At 56.1% G+C, this 16,561-nt stretch overlaps 1 protein-coding gene across 6 annotated transcripts in view; it reads left to right on the top strand.

Annotated features, from left to right (window-relative positions):
• The window catches only part of LOC141273167 (alpha-2-macroglobulin-like protein 1), a 607,283-nt gene that overhangs the window by 518,649 nt on the left and 72,073 nt on the right, over positions 1-16,561 (top strand). For all 6 annotated transcript variants that reach the window (XM_073684620.1, XM_073684625.1, XM_073684624.1 and 3 more), the window contains 3 exons: positions 7,116-7,190; positions 7,342-7,504; positions 8,512-8,723. In XM_073684620.1, the coding sequence (XP_073540721.1) occupies positions 7,116-7,190; positions 7,342-7,504; positions 8,512-8,723 (450 nt within the window). The remainder of the gene's footprint in view (positions 1-7,115; positions 7,191-7,341; positions 7,505-8,511; positions 8,724-16,561) is intronic.

Raw genomic sequence — 16,561 nt, 5'->3', positions numbered from 1 at the left:
GCGTCCTCCCCCCCGCCAGAGTGCGTCCTCCCCCCCCCGCCAGAGTGCTTCTTCCCCCCCCCCCGCCAGAGTGCGTCCTCCCCCCCCCCGCCAGAGTGCGTCCTCCCCCCCCCGCCAGAGTGCGTCCTCCCCCCCCGCCAGAGTGCGTCCCCCCCCCGCCAGAGTGCGTCCTCCCCCCCCGCCAGAGTGCGTCCTCCCCCCGCCAGAGTGCGTCCTCCCCCCGCCAGAGTGCGTCCTCCCCCCCCCAGAGTGCGTCCTCCCCCCCGCCAGAGTGCGTCCTCCCCCCCCGCCAGAGTGCGTCCCCCCCCGCCAGAGTGCGTGTCCTCCCCCCCGCCAGAGTGCGTCCTCCCCCCCGCCAGAGTGCGTCCTCCTCCCCCCCGCCAGAGTGCGTCCTCCCCCCCCGCCAGAGTGCGTCCTCCCCCCCCCGCCAGAGTGCGTCCTCCCCCCCCCCCGCCAGAGTGCGTCCTCCCCCCCCCCGCCAGAGTGCGTCCTCCCCCCGCCAGAGTGCGTCCTCCCCCCCCGCCAGAGTGCGTCCCCGCCCCCCGCCAGAGTGCGTCCCCGCCCCCCGCCAGAGTGCGTCCCCGCCCCCCGCCAGAGTGCGTCCTCCTCCCCGCCAGAGTGCGTCCTCCTCCCCGCCAGAGTGCGTCCTCCCCCCCCCCGCCAGAGTGCGTCCTCCCCCCCCCCGCCAGAGTGCGTCCTCCCCCCCCCGCCAGAGTGCGTCCCCCCCCCCCGCCAGAGTGCGTCCTCCCCCCCCGCCAGAGTGCGTCCTCCCCCCCCCGCCAGAGTGCGTCCTCCCCCCCCGCCAGAGTGCGTCCTCCCCCCCCGCCAGAGTGCGTCCCCCCCCCCCGCCAGAGTGCGTCCTCCCCCCCCCCGCCAGAGTGCGTCCTCCCCCCCCGCCAGAGTGCGTCCTCCCCCCCGCCAGAGTGCGTCCTCCTCCCCGCCAGAGTGCGTCCTCCTCCCCGCCAGAGTGCGTCCTCCTCCCCGCCAGAGTGCGTCCTCCTCCCCGCCAGAGTGCGTCCTCCTCCCCGCCAGAGTGCGTCCTCCTCCCCCCCCGCCAGAGTGCGTCCTCCTCCCCCCCCGCCAGAGTGCGTCCTCTTCCCCCCCCCGCCAGAGTGCGTCCTCTTCCTCCCCCCGCCAGAGTGCGTCCTCTTCCCCCCCCCGCCAGAGTGCGTCCTCTTCCCCCCCCCGCCAGAGTGCGTCCTCTTCCCCCCCCCGCCAGAGTGCGTCCTCTTCCCCCCCCCCCGCCAGAGTGCGTCCTCTTCCCCCCCCCGCCAGAGTGCGTCCTCTTCCCCCTCCCCGCCAGAGTGCGTCCTCTTCCCCCCCCCGCCAGAGTGCGTCCTCTTCCCCCTCCCCGCCAGAGTGCGTCCTCTTCCCCCCCCGCCAGAGTGCGTCCTCTTCCCCCCCCCCGCCAGAGTGCGTCCTCCTCCCCCCCGCCAGAGTGCGTCCTCTTCCCCCCCCCGCCAGAGTGCGTCCTCTTCCCCCCCCCGCCAGAGTGCGTCCTCTTCCCCCCCCCGCCAGAGTGCGTCCTCTTCCCCCCCCCCGCCAGAGTGCGTCCTCTTCCCCCCCCCGCCAGAGTGCGTCCTCTTCCCCCTCCCCGCCAGAGTGCGTCCTCTTCCCCCCCCCGCCAGAGTGCGTCCTCTTCCCCCTCCCCGCCAGAGTGCGTCCTCTTCCCCCCCCGCCAGAGTGCGTCCTCTTCCCCCCCCCCGCCAGAGTGCGTCCTCCTCCCCCCCCGCCAGAGTGCGTCCTCTTCCCCCCCCGCCAGAGTGCGTCCTCTTCCTCCCCCCGCCAGAGTGCGTCCTCTTCCCCCCCCCGCCAGAGTGCGTCCTCTTCCCCCCCCGCCAGAGTGCGTCCTCTTCCCCCCCCCGCCAGAGTGCGTCCTCTTCCCCCCCCCGCCAGAGTGCGTCCTCTTCCCCCCCCCGCCAGAGTGCGTCCTCTTCCCCCCCCCGCCAGAGTGCGTCCTCTTCCCCCCCCGCCAGAGTGCGTCCTCTTCCCCCCCCGCCAGAGTGCGTCCTCTTCCCCCCCCCGCCAGAGTGCGTCCTCTTCCCCCCCCCGCCAGAGTGCGTCCTCTCCCCCCCCCCGCCAGAGTGCGTCCTCTTCCCCCCCCCGCCAGAGTGCGTCCTCTTCCCCCCCCCCGCCAGAGTGCGTCCTCTTCCCCCCCCCGCCAGAGTGCGTCCTCTTCCCCCCCCCGCCAGAGTGCGTCCTCTTCCCCCCGCCAATGTGGGATGCAGCCTACGCATGGTACAAGGGAAAGTCAGGAGGGGGAAGGGGCTGCAGCCTAGGTATAAGAGAAGATATAATGTGCGGCTACCGTTCCCCTCTGGTCTCCATTCCCAGTCACTAACACCTCAGCCTGCATTAATTTGGTGAAGGAACAAGTTGGGCGGCCATTTCTCCAGTGTCCAGAAGCAATTTTTCTACATGATAACCCCAGGCCGCATGTTCCTCACATTACTGTGAGCATGCTGTGTAGCCTAAACCTGCTCCCATGGCTGCAGCATCTCCAGACTTGTCTCCATCCTGTGATCTCCATCTTTCCACCACTTCTGCCATTGCTCCTAACCGTCCCAGATTCAGTGGGACTGTCCCTATTTTAGGGGTCAGTCCTGCTGTCCCAGCAGGTCAGGGCTTTGGCCTGGCTTCCACTCACTTTCTTCTTTGTGCAGAGTCTTCATCTCTCCACAGCGCCTCCTCCTCGGGGCAAGCATCTCTGCTATTCCCCCAATTACAATTAATTAAATAAATGATTCTCCTCTTAAGATCTGATCTCCCCGGGAATCGAACCCACAACCTCTAGCATTGCCGACAGCAGCTAAACTATGAGCCGCAGCCTAATCAGTGTAGGAAAATTTTGCATACTTGAAGCTGCATCACAGACCTTGAACCCACAGGCAGATTATGCGGGTACATAGAGATACATTTGTATATAGCAGTGCATTTCTATGTCCCTGTATTCTAGAGGGAAAATAAAAGTCAGTTTTTTTTCTTCCTAAAAGATTATTAAAAAATAATGAAAAACAATTACAAAAATGACATTTTCTCTTCTTTTCTTGTCATTTGGATTCCCTAGGAGCTGAACCCACAAACTCAATCATTGCAGGCAGTAGCTAGAGCGATTTGCTACAGTCTGCACTGATCAGCATAGGAGGCTTTTCTATACTTGAAGCTGCTTTTCAGATTGCAAACCCGCTGGCAGATGATACTGGTACATAGAGACACATCTGTACAGAGCAGTGTATTTCTATGTCCCTGTATTTTTGAGGTAAAGAAAAAGTCTGATTTTTTTTCTTCCTATAAAATTATTAAAAAATAATAAAAACAATTGCAATAATTTTATTTTCATTGCAGTTTTTAAAAAATAAAAAACATCACAAATCGGCAAATAACTGACATATCTGTGTCCCTGTAATCTGAATGACCCGCACAACACAGCGATCAGATTATTTACGGTGGTCGGTAAACGGTGCAAAAAAATGTAGTGTTTTGATTTTTTCTCTCCAATAAACCAATAAAAAGTGTAAGAACAATGTAACCCTGAGGCCGTTACATAAGTGCTGTGTTTTTTCTGCCGTTCTTTTTCTGCACGGTTTCTGCAGGTGTCCGCACCACACAATGCAATAACAATATTCTCTGATTATTGCGTTGCTGTGTCTCTTTTAGGAGTTTTCCCCCTTTCTTATTGTGTCTTTGGTGCAGATGTGAAGTTGTGTTTTTTAGGTGTTTTTTATCGTGCAGAAAGCTTTGATTCTGCGCTTAAAAATGTAATGGCATATTTTTTTTTACATGCATTTTTTTTCAGGCTCCACATAGAAGCTTATAGAGAAAAAAAGCACAAGAACCGCAGAGTTCAGCAGCGTCTGTAGATGCATCGATGGTAGAGACTTCATGAAATAACAGCCACTTTGCTTGGACATTTAGGCTGTGTTCACATGTAGCGTAAATGCTGCATTTTTTTCTCTGTTTTTTTTTATTTTGCACAGAAATTCTGCTGTGTTTAACTGTCCATGAAAAGTGGATGTGATTTTCATGAAAACTACGCCCCCCTGTGGTCTAAAGACGCCGCTGAACTGTGCGGTTTTGGTGCTTTTTATTCTCTTGTCTTCTATGTGGAGCCTGAAAAAAAAACGCAGGTAAAAAACTGCAGATCCTTTTTTTAGTGCAGAATGAAAGCTTTTCTGTATATAAAAAACACTTAAAAACGCGGCTTCACATCTGCACCAAAAATGCATCAAATCAGGGGGAAAAGGCATAAAAATGCAGCAATAATCGCCGCCTGTCTGACCTCTCATCCTGCCAGGGTAGCCAAAAATGGTAAATGGTTGTGGCTTGGGGCATGGTCAGCTTGCCGTGGTTGCTACCCACGCTACACAGTTTGTCCCTCTTTATGTTAACTAAGAGTTGGGAGTTATGCTTCTCCTTCTGACAGTTGTAATCCCTACCGGTCCAACATACTCTTCTTCCCACCTTGTCCTCTGCTCACTCCTCTTTGATCTTCACTTTCCATCGCTGGCTGGACTCCTTGTGGCAACGACACCCATCATGAGGTATCAGAACTGAGAAGAGCTGCGAAGGAGCAGTGAGGAGATGTGGAGGATCGGGTGAGGGGCTGTGGGGATGGGACAGGTGAGGGGCTGCGGAGGAGTGGGTGAAGAGCTGCAGGGGTGGGACAGGTGAGGGGCTGTGGAGGAGGGGGTGACGGGTTGCGAAGGAGCGGTGAGGAGCTGTGGAGGATCGGCTGATGAGCTGTGGGGGTGGGACAGGTGAGGGGCTGCGGAGGAGGGGGTGACGAGCTGTAGAGGTGGGACATATGAGGGGCTGCAGAGGAGGGGGTGACAATCTGCGGGATGGGACAGGTGAGGGGCTGCGGAGGAGCGGGTGATGAGCTGCGGGGGTGGGACAGGTGAGGGGCTGTGGAGGAGGGGGTGACGAGCTGCGGAGGAGCGGTGAGGAGCTGTGGAGGATCGGGTGACAAGCTGCGGGGGTGGGACAGATGAGGGGCTGCGGAGGAGGGGGTGACAAGCTGTGGGGGTGGGACAGGTGAGGGGGTGACGAGCTGCGGAGGTGGGACAAGTGAGAGACTGCGGAGGAGGGAGGAGGGGGTGACGAGCTGCGGAGGTGGGACAAGTGAGAGACTGCGGAGGAGGGAGGAGGGGGTGACGAGCTGCAGAGGTGGGACAGGTGAAGGGATGCAGAGGAGCGGGAGACGAGTTGCGGAGGTGGGACAGGTGAGGGGCTGCGGAGGAGCGGGTGACGAGCTGCGGGGCTGGGACAGGTGAGAGGCTGCGGAGGAGCAGGTGACGAGCTGCGGAGGTGGGACAGGTGAGGGGCTATGGAGGAGCGGGTGACGAGATGCGGATGTGGGACAGGTGAGGGTCTGTGAAGGAACGGGAGATGAGCTGCGGAGATGGGACAGGTGAGGGCCTGCGGAGGAGCGGGTGACGAGTTGCGCAGGTGGGACAGGTGAGGGGCTGCGGAGGAGATGGTGATGAGCTGCGTGGGTGGGACAGGTGAGGGGCTGCGGACGAGCGGGTGATGAGCTGCGGAGGTGGGACAGGTGAGGGGCTGCAGAGGAGCGGGTGACGAGTTGCGGAGGTGGGACAGGTGATGAGCTGCGGGGGTGGGACAGGTGAGGGGCTGCGGAGGAGCAGGTGACGAGCTGCGGAGGTGGGACAGGTGAGGGGCTGTGGAGGAGCGGGTGACGAGTTGCGGAGGTGGGACAGGTGAGGGGCTGCGGAGGAGTGGGTGATGAGCTGTGAAGATGGGACAGGTGAGGGGATGTGAAGGAGCTCGTGATTATGCGGAGGTGGGACAGGTGAGGGGCTGCAGAGGAGTGAGTGACGAGCTGTGAGGTTGGGACAGGTGAGGGGCTGCGGAGGAGCAGATGACGAGCTGCGGAGATGGGACAGATAAGGGGCTGAGGAGGAGCAGATGATAAGCTGCGGGTGTGGGACAGGTGAGGGACTGCGGAGGAGCGGATGATGAGCTGCAGGTGTGGGACAGGTGAGGGGCTGCGGAGGAAAGGATGATGAGCTGCAGAAGTGGGACAGGTGAGGGGCTGCAGAGGAGCGGATGATGAGCTGTGGAGGTGGGACAGGTGAGGGGCTTCGGAGGAGCGGGTGATGAGCTGCGGAGGTGGAACAGGTGAGGGGCTGCGGAGGAGCGGATGATGAGCTGCGGAGGTGGGACATGTGAGGAGCTGCGGAGGAGCGGGTGATGAGCTGCGGGTGTGGGACAGGTGAGGGGCTGCGGAGGAGTGGATGAAGAGCTGCGGAGGTGGCACAGGTGAGAGGCTGCGGAGGAGCGGGTGATGAGCTGCGGGTGTGGGACAGGTGAGGGGCTGCGGAGGAGCGGGTGATGAGCTGCGGGTGTGGGACAGGTGAGGGGCTGCGGAGGAGCGGGTGATGAGCTGCGGGTGTGGGACAGGTGAGGGGCTGCGGAGGAGCGGGTGATGAGCTGCGGGTGTGGGACAGGTGAGGGGCTGCGGAGGAGCGGGTGATGAGCTGCGGGTGTGGGACAGGTGAGGGGCTGCGGAGGAGCGGGTGATGAGCTGCGGGTGTGGGACAGGTGAGGGGCTGCGGAGGAGCGGGTGATGAGCTGCGGTTGTGGGACAGGTGAGGGGCTGCGGAGGAGCGGGTGATGATCTGCGGGTGTGGGACAGGTGAGGGGCTGCGGAGGAGCGGGTGATGATCTGCGGGTGTGGGACAGGTGAGGGGCTGCGGATGAGCAGGTGATGAGCTGCGGGTGTGGGACAGGTGAGGGGCTGCGGAGGAGCGGGTGATGAGCTGCGGTTGTGGGACAGGTGAGGGGCTGCGGAGGAGCGGGTGATGAGCTGCGGGTGTGGGACAGGTGAGGGGCTGCGGATGAGCAGGTGATGAGCTGTGGGTGTGGGACAGGTGAGCGGCTGCGGAGGAGCGGGTGATGAGCTAAACTATTTGGATTCATTAGAATCTGAGGTTTTTTGTGGAAGTTTGTAGCCAATGTGATTACTTTAGAATTGATCCGCTGATCTGCAGTGTAAGTCTTCGCTTCCTCCCTGTTATCCAGGTGAGTGTGGCTCTTACTGTCCCTCCCTGTGTTGATCATTGATCCTTTACTGCTGTGATCTCCTTTCTTCTCAGGGCGGCATGGATGATGAGTTTTCTCTGAGCGCATATATTGTGGCTGCGTTACTGGATGCCGGCCAGGACGTGAGGGTAAGTGTCAGATCGGGGAGGTCCAGCCGCCTCCGTTCATGGCTCCCATCGCCTCTTCCATTATTGTGTATTATTATATTATTGTGTGACACAAGGTGCGGTGGGGATAGCGCCACCTTATGTCAGAGCCGCTGTTTATTTCCTGCTGTAGGATGCGATTGTGCAGCGGGCAATGACGTGTCTGACCAATGAGCCTCTGGAGAGCACCAGTCTGTACAAGCTGGCGCTGAAGGCGTATGCGTTCTCTATGGCCGGGCAAGAAGAGAGCAGGGCGGCCGCGCAGGAGAGATTGTACCAAAATGCCACCATCGCAGGTGACAAGCACATGATCCGAAGCTGACCCCAAATATTCACCACTGTAACGCCCCCACATGGTGTAACGCCCCCATATATTATAACGCCCCCCCCATGGTGTAACACCCCCCCACATGGTGTATCGCACTCCACCCATGGTGTATCGCCCCCCACCCATGGTGTAACGCCCCCCACCCATGGTGTAACGCTCCCCACCCATGGTGTAACCCCCCCATAGTATAACGCCCTCCTCCATGGTGTAACACCCCCCACATGGTATAATATCCTCCCCACATGGTATAATGCCCCCATGGTATAACGCCCCCCACATGGTGTAATGCCCCCCACATGGTATAAGCCCTCCCCCATGGTGTTGCGCCCCCCCCACATTGTATAACACCCCCCCCCACATTGTATAACACCCCTCCCCATAGTGAACTGCCCCCCACATGGTGTAACACCCCCCCACATGGTGTATCGCTCCCCACCCATGGTGTATCACCCCCCAGCCATGGTGTAACACCCCCCACCCATGGTGTAACACCCCCCCATAGTATAACGCCCTCCTCCATGGTGTAACACCCACCACATGATATAAGCCCTCCACCATGGGTAACACCCTCCCCACATGGTTTAGTGCCCCTTATGGTATAATGCCCCCCCACATGGTGTAACACCCCCCACATGGTATAATACCCTCCCCACATGGTATAATGCCCCCCACATGGTATAATGCCCCCCACATGGTATAATGCCCCCATGGTATAAATCCCCCCACATGGTTTAAGCCCTCCCCAAAGGTGTAGCACCACCCCCCAATATTATATAACGCCCCTCCCCATGGTATAAAGCCCCTCCACATGGTATAAAGCCCCTCCACATGGTATAAAGCCCCTCCACATGGTTTAGATCCCCTCCACATGGTATAAAGCCCCTCCACATGGTATAAAGCCCCTCCACATGGTATAAAGCCCCCCCCCACATGACGTTACTGTTGCTCCTCCTGGAATATCTCCTTTCTCTGCAGATGGCGTCATGTACTGGACCCAGGAGCCCCGAGCCTCCTCTAACTCCTACTGGTCAAAGCCCAGCTCTGTGGATGTGGAGCTGACGTCTTACGCCCTCCTGACCTTGTTATCTCATCAAAATCCCACTAACAAGCAGCTCGGAGAGATGGCGGCAATCTCCCGCTGGTTAAATACACAGCGCAATGGTAATGGCGGCTTCTCTTCCACGCAGGTAGGTAGCGGTGACTGTCACGCAGGTAACGCGTCGTGATGGCCAGAGCCTAAGCTCATGTTGGGACACGTGTCCTGCTGCTGTTGCCTCTCCACCATGATGAAGTCGAGTGCCCCTGTAAGATCTCGTAAGGACCCCGTCATGGCGCCGGGTTTCCTAGAAGCAAGGAGACTTGCACTGACATCTCCATCCGCACCTTCTCCATGACTTTTTGGATGACTCCCTCGTGTTTGGTAACGATGCAGTTCCTGTGTAGATGGCGGTCCTCACCTGCATCTTACCACTAAGAGTTGAAAGGATGAGGGCGGCCAGTGGTGGAGAGGAGACGTGCGGGGTGTAATGTGGCGCGGGGTGGCAGCCATGGGCGAGGTGCTGACACTGACGAGCAGAAGGGTAACAATGTTCTGATCTTCTGACTTTCAGGCTCCAGATCTCTCCATCCACTGCTGCTGAACGTGAGACTCCCATCACTTTATAGACAATCATCTTGGCTATCATCTCACACATAAATCTGGCTTGCATCTATTTAGCAGATGATTAGTTCTGCAGGTTCCCGTCATGTCGCTGCATTGTTACTGTTTTGCTCCTGATGGTGGAAAAATGTTTTTCTTCCTGTAAACTACAAAATACAATCCTTTTTTTTCTTTAAGACACTTACTTGTAGCATGGAACCAAGCCAGACTATGAATAAGAACTACCTAGTTCGAAACGCGTCAGTTCTACTGGGGTAACTGGGTACAGTTCCTGGGAACTGTCCTAATTTTGACCTTTTTGCTTTTTAATGAATTTATCATTTTTTTTTAATCTCGCTCTCCCGGACCTGTTACTGAGTAGTCACCTCTATTGCTTCATCCTGCTGCCGGCACAGCTGAATCTTTGCACTTCCGGAAGGCTCCTTTCACATTGGTGAGCTGGAAAAACTTTTTTTTTTTACAAATTACAATCTGTTCTCACATTCCCTAACAGCTCAGTGTGTTATTAGGTTGATTCCCAAGCGAAAGGTCACTGATTTGAATCGAGGAGCAGCAATGAAGAAGATTTCCCAAGAGAAGCAGCATCATCCAGCTCATCGATAGCAGTCTCTCGGCCACGAAAATGACCAAACTGCATCATGTAAGTGCCATGACAGGTCGAAGAATAAGAAATGAAGTCCATCCGTCCATTGAAAAGCCAAGAGGTGAACATCCAGGCAAAATATCAATATGGGTCAACAAATTGGCTCACGACAAGGTCTATCAGTTGTGGGCGACAAACACGACAGTGGAGGCGGCTCGTATGTTTCATAATAGTGAGATCACAGACGTCCATGAAAGCAGCGGGCGACGCACATTACACAAGGCTGGAATGGTGGCCTGAAAAAAGGTAAAGAAGCCTCAACTTCAATATGGTCGTAAGCGTCGAAAGTCAATAGACGGGGCTCTGATGGGGCAAATGGGTCTGGAAGAAACAAGGGAAAAAGGGGCAACGGATGGAGAAAATGAAGGAACTGTGAAGTTCGGTGGAGGAAGCCTGATGATATGGGATTGAGAAAATGAAGGAACTGTGAAGTTCGGTGGAGGAAGCCTGATGATATGGGATTGAGAAAATGAAGGAACTGTGAAGTTCGGTGGAGGAAGCCTGATGATATGGGATTTTTTCACCACCAAAAGTGTTGGATACTTGACCACGATCGATGGTGATCTCAATGCTGAGCTATATGTCAGTATCCTACACGACGAGTTCCTTCGTACACTCGAGTACTATAGGTATGAAAAGTACGACATAGTGTTCCAGCAGGACAACGACCCGAATCATACGTCAAGATTGGTGAAGAAATGGATCAATGATAATGAAGTAGAGGTGCTGGATTGTCCCCCACAGCCCCCATATCACATCCCAATCAAACACTTGTGGGAAGAGGTGAAGAAATAGCTGTATACATACCCAAGTGAGTCAACCAGTAGGCACCGACGATGGGAACGTGTAAGAGACCTGGGATGAGATTTCAGTAGAGACATGCTTGAATCTGTCCTAGAGCAAGAAGGATTCAGGCAGTGCTGAAAGTCAAAGGTGAATTTACAAAATACTAACAAAAGAATACAAATTAAAATGTACATTTTTAGGAGCAAAACCATAAAAATGCAGTGACATGACAATAATCTGCATAGCTAATCATATGCTAAATAGTTGTGAGTCAAATTTATGTATGAGATAGCCAAGATGATTGTCTATAAAATGATGGTGGTCTCACGTTCAGCAGTAGTGGTTGGTGAGATATGGTGCCTGAAAGTCAAAAGTACAAAACATTGTTACCTTCTTTCGTCAATGTATCTCTTGCGCCCTAGCACGTTACATGAAGGTGGGGGACCTACCTGGGTGTGTGAACTTGTGCTGTGGGGGTGCTTCACCCTTGCAGGCTACATGTAACCGATGACTTGGGTTGGCCATGACCAGATATTTGACAAAAATTATCTGCGTCTTCTTTCCCCTCTTGGGAGCTATGGTACCAGTATGGCCGGTACTTACCTTTTCTGTCTCTGAAGCTCTAGAACTCTCGCGTGGGGCATTCTCTCTCTTCGTCTTACGTTCTCTGTCCCGTCTCAGCCTGTACCTCTCTGAGATATAAACTTTGGGCTGTACTGCTAGGCATCCTGACCCAGGACCCATCTTCGATCGATCACTCTGTTCCTTCAACTTTCCGCTAGGATCTCACTATATTTTATTGCGGTCTCCTCTCATGTTAGGGACACCCATGTCATGCGGCTCTGGTCACATCAGATCTTACAGTACAGACCAAAAGTTTGGACACACCTTCTCATTTAAAGGTTTTCCTGTATTTTCATGACTATGGAAATTGTACATTCACACTGAAGGCATCAAAACTATGAATTACCACATGTGGAATTATATACTTAACAAAAAAGTGTGAAACAACTGAAAATATGTCTTATATTCTAGGTTCTTCAGAGTAGCCACCTTTTGCTTTGATGACGGCTTTGCACACTCTTGGCATTCTCTTGATGAGCTTCAAGAGGTAGTCACCGGAAATGGTCTACACTTCACAGGTGTGCCCTGTCAGGTTTAATAAGTGGGATTTCTTGCCTTATAAATGGGGTTGGGACCATCAGTTGTGTTGTGCAGAAGTCTGGTGGATACACAGCTGATAGTCCTACTGAATAGACTGTTAGAATTTGTAGTATGGCAAGAAAAAAGCAGCTAAGTAAAGAAAAATGAGTGGCCATCATTACTTTAAGAAATGAAGGTCAGTCAGTGCGAAAAATTGGGAAAACTTTGAAAGTGTCCCCAAGTGCGGTTGCAAAAACCATCAATCACTACAAAGAAACTGGCTCACATGAGGACCGCCCCAGGAAAGGAAGACCAAGAGTCACCTCTGCTTCTGAGGATAAGTTTATCCGAGTCACCAGCCTCAGAAATCGCAGGTTAACAGCAGCTCAGATTAGAGACCAGGTCAATGCCACACAGAGTTCTAGCAGCAGACACATCTCTACAACAACTGTTAAGAGGAGACTTCATGGTAAAATGGCTGCTAGGAAACCACTGCTAAGGACCGGCAACAAGCAGAAGAGACTTGTTTGGGCTAAAGAGCACAAGGAATGGACATTAGACCAGTGGAAATCTGTGCTTTGGTCTGATGAGTCCAAATTTGAGATCTTCGGTTCCAACCACCGTGTCTTTGTGCGACGCAGAAAAGGTGAACGGATGGACTCTACATGCCTGGCTCCCACTGTGAAGCACGGAGGAGGAGGTGTGATGGTGTGGGGGGGCTTTGCTGGTGACACTGTTGGGGATTTATTCAAAATTGAAGGCATACTGTACCAGCATGGCTACCACAGCATCTTGCAGCGGCATGCTATTCCATCCGGTTTGCGTTTAGTTGGACCATCATTTATTTTTCAACAGGACAATGACCCCAAACACACCTCCAGGCTGTGTAAGGGCTATTTGACCAAGAAGGAGAGTGATGGGGGGCTACGCCAGATGACCTGGCCTCCACAGTCACCAGACCTGAACCCAATCGAGATGGTTTGGGGTGAGCTGGACCGCAGAGTGAAGGCAAAAGGGCCAACAAGTGCTAAGCATCTCTGGGAACTCCTTCAAGATTGTTGGAAGACCATTTCCGGTGACTACCTCTTGAAGCTCATCAAGAGAATGCCAAGAGTGTGCAAAGCAGTCATCAAAGCAAAAGGTGGCTACTGTGAAGAACCTAGAATATAAGACATATTTTCAGTGGTTTCACACTTTTTTGTTAAGTATATAATTCCACATGTGGTAATTCATAGTTTTGATGCCTTCAGTCTGAATGTACAATTTCCATAGTCAAGAAAATACAGAAAAATCTTTAAATGAGAAGGTGTGTCCAAACTTTTGGTCTGTACTGTAAGTCTGCTTTCTACGCACACCGTTTCTGACGGTCTGATAGAAAACTGTCTGTCACTTCCCTTCAGTTCAACCCCTCCCACTATGGGCTAGTCCCAACCAATAACTTGAACTTTCCCTACTGTCAGGCAACTTCCAACATTAACATCATTAATGCAAGTGACAATTCACATTACACAATATAACAATATTCTTGTTCATTAAGGGCGAACATGGGCATTGCAATATGTCCATCTCTTTACCAAGGGATGAGAGCAGCCAGGTGAAGGGATGGGAGCTGCCAGGTGAACGGAAGAGAGAGGGATGAGAGCGTCCAGGTGAAGGGATGAGAGCATCCAGGTGAAGGGATGGGAGTGGCCAGGTGAAGGGATGAGAGCAGCCAGGTGAAGGGATGGGAGCGGCCATGTGAAGGGATGGGAGCGGCCAGGTGAAGAGATGGGAGCGGCCAGGTGAAGAGATGGGAGCGGCCAGGTGAAGAGATGGGAGCGGCCAGGTGAAGGGATGGGAGTGGCCAGAGGAAGGGATGAGAACGGCCAGGTGAAGGGATAGGAGTGGCCAGAGGAAGGGATGAGAACGGCCAGGTGAAGCGATGGGAGCGGCCAGGGGAAGGGATGAGAACGGCCAGGTGAAGGGATTAGAGAGGGATGGGAGTGGCCAGGTGAAGGGATGAGAGCAGCCAGGTGAAGGGATTAGAGAGGGATGGGAGCGGCCAGGTGAAGGGATGAGAGCAGCCAGGTGAGGGGATGAGAGCGGCCAGGTGAAGGGATGGGAACGGCCAGGTGAAGGAATGGGAGTGGCCAGGTGAAGGGATTAGAGAGGGATGGGAGCGGCCAGGTGAAGGGATGAGAGCAGCCAGGTGAGGGGATGAGAGCGGCCAGGTGAAGGGATGGGAACGGCCAGGTGAAGGGATGAGAGCGGCCAGGTGAAGGGATGAGAGAGGGATGGAAGCGGCCAGGTGAAGGGATGAGAGCGGCCAGTTGAAGGGATGAGAGCGGCCAGTTGAAGGGATGAGTGCGGCCAGGTGAAGAAAGGATGAGAGCGGCCAGGTGAAGGGATGAGAGCGGCCAGGTGAAGGGATGAGAGCGGCCAGGTGAATGGATGGGAGCGGCCAGCTGAAGAGATGGGAGCAGCCAGGTGAAGGCATGAGAGCGGCCAGGTGAAGAAAGGATGAGAGCGGCCAGGTGAAGGGATGAGAGTGGCCAGGTGAAGGGATGGGAGCGGCCAGGTGAAGGGATGTGAGCGGCCAAGTGAGGGGATGGGAGCGGCCAGGTGAAGGGATGGGAGCGGCCAGCTGAAGAGATGGGAGCGGCCAGGTGAAGGGATGGGAGCGGCCAGGTGAAGAGATGAGAGCGGCCAGGTGAAGGGATGAGAGCGGCCAGGTGAAGGGATGAGAGCGGCCAGGTGAAGGGATGAGAGCGGCCAGGTGAAGGGATGAGAGCGGCCAGATGAAGAGATGGGAGCGGCCAGGTGAAGGGATGAGAGCGGCCAGGTGAAGGGATGGGAGCGGCCAGGTGAAGGGATGGGAGCGGCCAGGTGAAGGGATGAGAGCGGCCAGATGAAGAGATGGGAGCGGCCAGGTGAAGGGATGAGAGCGGCCAGGTGAAGGGATGAGAGCGGCCAGGTGAAGGGATGAGAGCGGCCAGGTGAAGAGATGAGAGCGGCCAGATGAAGAGATGAGAGCGGCCAGATGAAGAGATGGGAGCGGCCAGGTGAAGGGATGAGAGCGGCCAGGTGAAGGGATGAGAGCGGCCAGGTGAAGGGATGAGAGCGGCCAGGTGAAGGGATGAGAGCGGCCAGGTGAAGGGATGAGAGCGGCCAGGTGAAGGGATGAGAGCGGCCAGGTGAAGGGATGAGAGCGGCCAGGTGAAGGGATGGGAGCGGCCAGGTGAAGGGATGGGAGCGGCCAAGTGAGGGTATGTGAGCGGCCAGGTGAAGGGATGGGAGTGACCAGCTGAAGAGATGGGAGCGGCCAGGTGAAGGGATGGGAGTGGCCAGGTGAAGGGATGAGAGCGGCCAGGTGAAGGGATGAGAGCGGCCAGGTGAAGGGATGAGAGCGGCCAGGTGAAGGGATGAGAGTGGCCAGGTGAAGGGATGAGAGCGGCCAGGTGAAGGGATGAGAGCGGCCAGGTGAAGGGATGAGAGCGGCCAGGTGAAGGGATGGGAGCGGCCAGGTGAAGGGATGGGAGCGGCCAAGTGAAGAGATGGGAGCGGCCAGGTGAAGAGATGGGAGCGGCCAGGTGAAGGGATGGGAGTGGCCAGAGGAAGGGATGAGAACGGCCAGGTGAAGGGATAGGAGTGGCCAGAGGAAGGGATGAGAACGGCCAGGTGAAGCGATGGGAGCGGCCAGGGGAAGGGATGAGAACGGCCAGGTGAAGGGATTAGAGAGGGATGGGAGTGGCCAGGTGAAGGGATGAGAGCAGCCAGGTGAAGGGATTAGAGAGGGATGGGAGCGGCCAGGTGAAGGGATGAGAGCAGCCAGGTGAGGGGATGAGAGCGGCCAGGTGAAGGGATGGGAACGGCCAGGTGAAGGGATGAGAGCGGCCAGGTGAAGGGATGAGAGAGGGATGGAAGCGGCCAGGTGAAGGGATGAGAGCGGCCAGTTGAAGGGATGAGAGCGGCCAGTTGAAGGGATGAGTGCGGCCAGGTGAAGAAAGGATGAGAGCGGCCAGGTGAAGGGATGAGAGCGGCCAGGTGAAGGGATGAGAGCGGCCAGGTGAATGGATGGGAGCGGCCAGCTGAAGAGATGGGAGCAGCCAGGTGAAGGCATGAGAGCGGCCAGGTGAAGAAAGGATGAGAGCGGCCAGGTGAAGGGATGAGAGTGGCCAGGTGAAGGGATGGGAGCGGCCAGGTGAAGGGATGTGAGCGGCCAAGTGAGGGGATGGGAGCGGCCAGGTGAAGGGATGGGAGCGGCCAGCTGAAGAGATGGGAGCGGCCAGGTGAAGGGATGGGAGCGGCCAGGTGAAGAGATGAGAGCGGCCAGGTGAAGGGATGAGAGCGGCCAGGTGAAGGGATGAGAGCGGCCAGGTGAAGGGATGAGAGCGGCCAGGTGAAGGGATGAGAGCGGCCAGATGAAGAGATGGGAGCGGCCAGGTGAAGGGATGAGAGCGGCCAGGTGAAGGGATGGGAGCGGCCAGGTGAAGGGATGGGAGTGACCAGCTGAAGAGATGGGAGCGGCCAGGTGAAGGGATGGGAGTGGCCAGGTGAAGGGATGAGAGCGGCCAGGTGAAGGGATGAGAGCGGCCAGGTGAAGGGATGAGAGCGGCCAGGTGAAGGGATGAGAGCGGCCAGGTGAAGGGATGAGAGCGGCCAGGTGAAGGGATGAGAGCGGCCAGGTGAAGGGATGAGAGCGGCCAGGTGAAGGGATGAGAGCGGCCAGGTGAAGGGATGAGAGCGGCCAGGTGAAGGGATGAGAGCGGCCAGGTGAAGGGATGAGAGCGGCCAGGTGAAGGGATGAGAGCGGC

This window comes from Phyllobates terribilis, unplaced genomic scaffold, assembly GCF_046119375.1.
Source record: "Phyllobates terribilis strain yellow unplaced genomic scaffold, ASM4611937v1 Scaffold_5__5_contigs__length_657084704, whole genome shotgun sequence".
Taxonomy (NCBI): domain Eukaryota; kingdom Metazoa; phylum Chordata; class Amphibia; order Anura; family Dendrobatidae; genus Phyllobates; species Phyllobates terribilis.
Note: the sequence above shows the minus strand (reverse complement) of the source record. Positions and strands in the feature narration are given on the sequence as shown.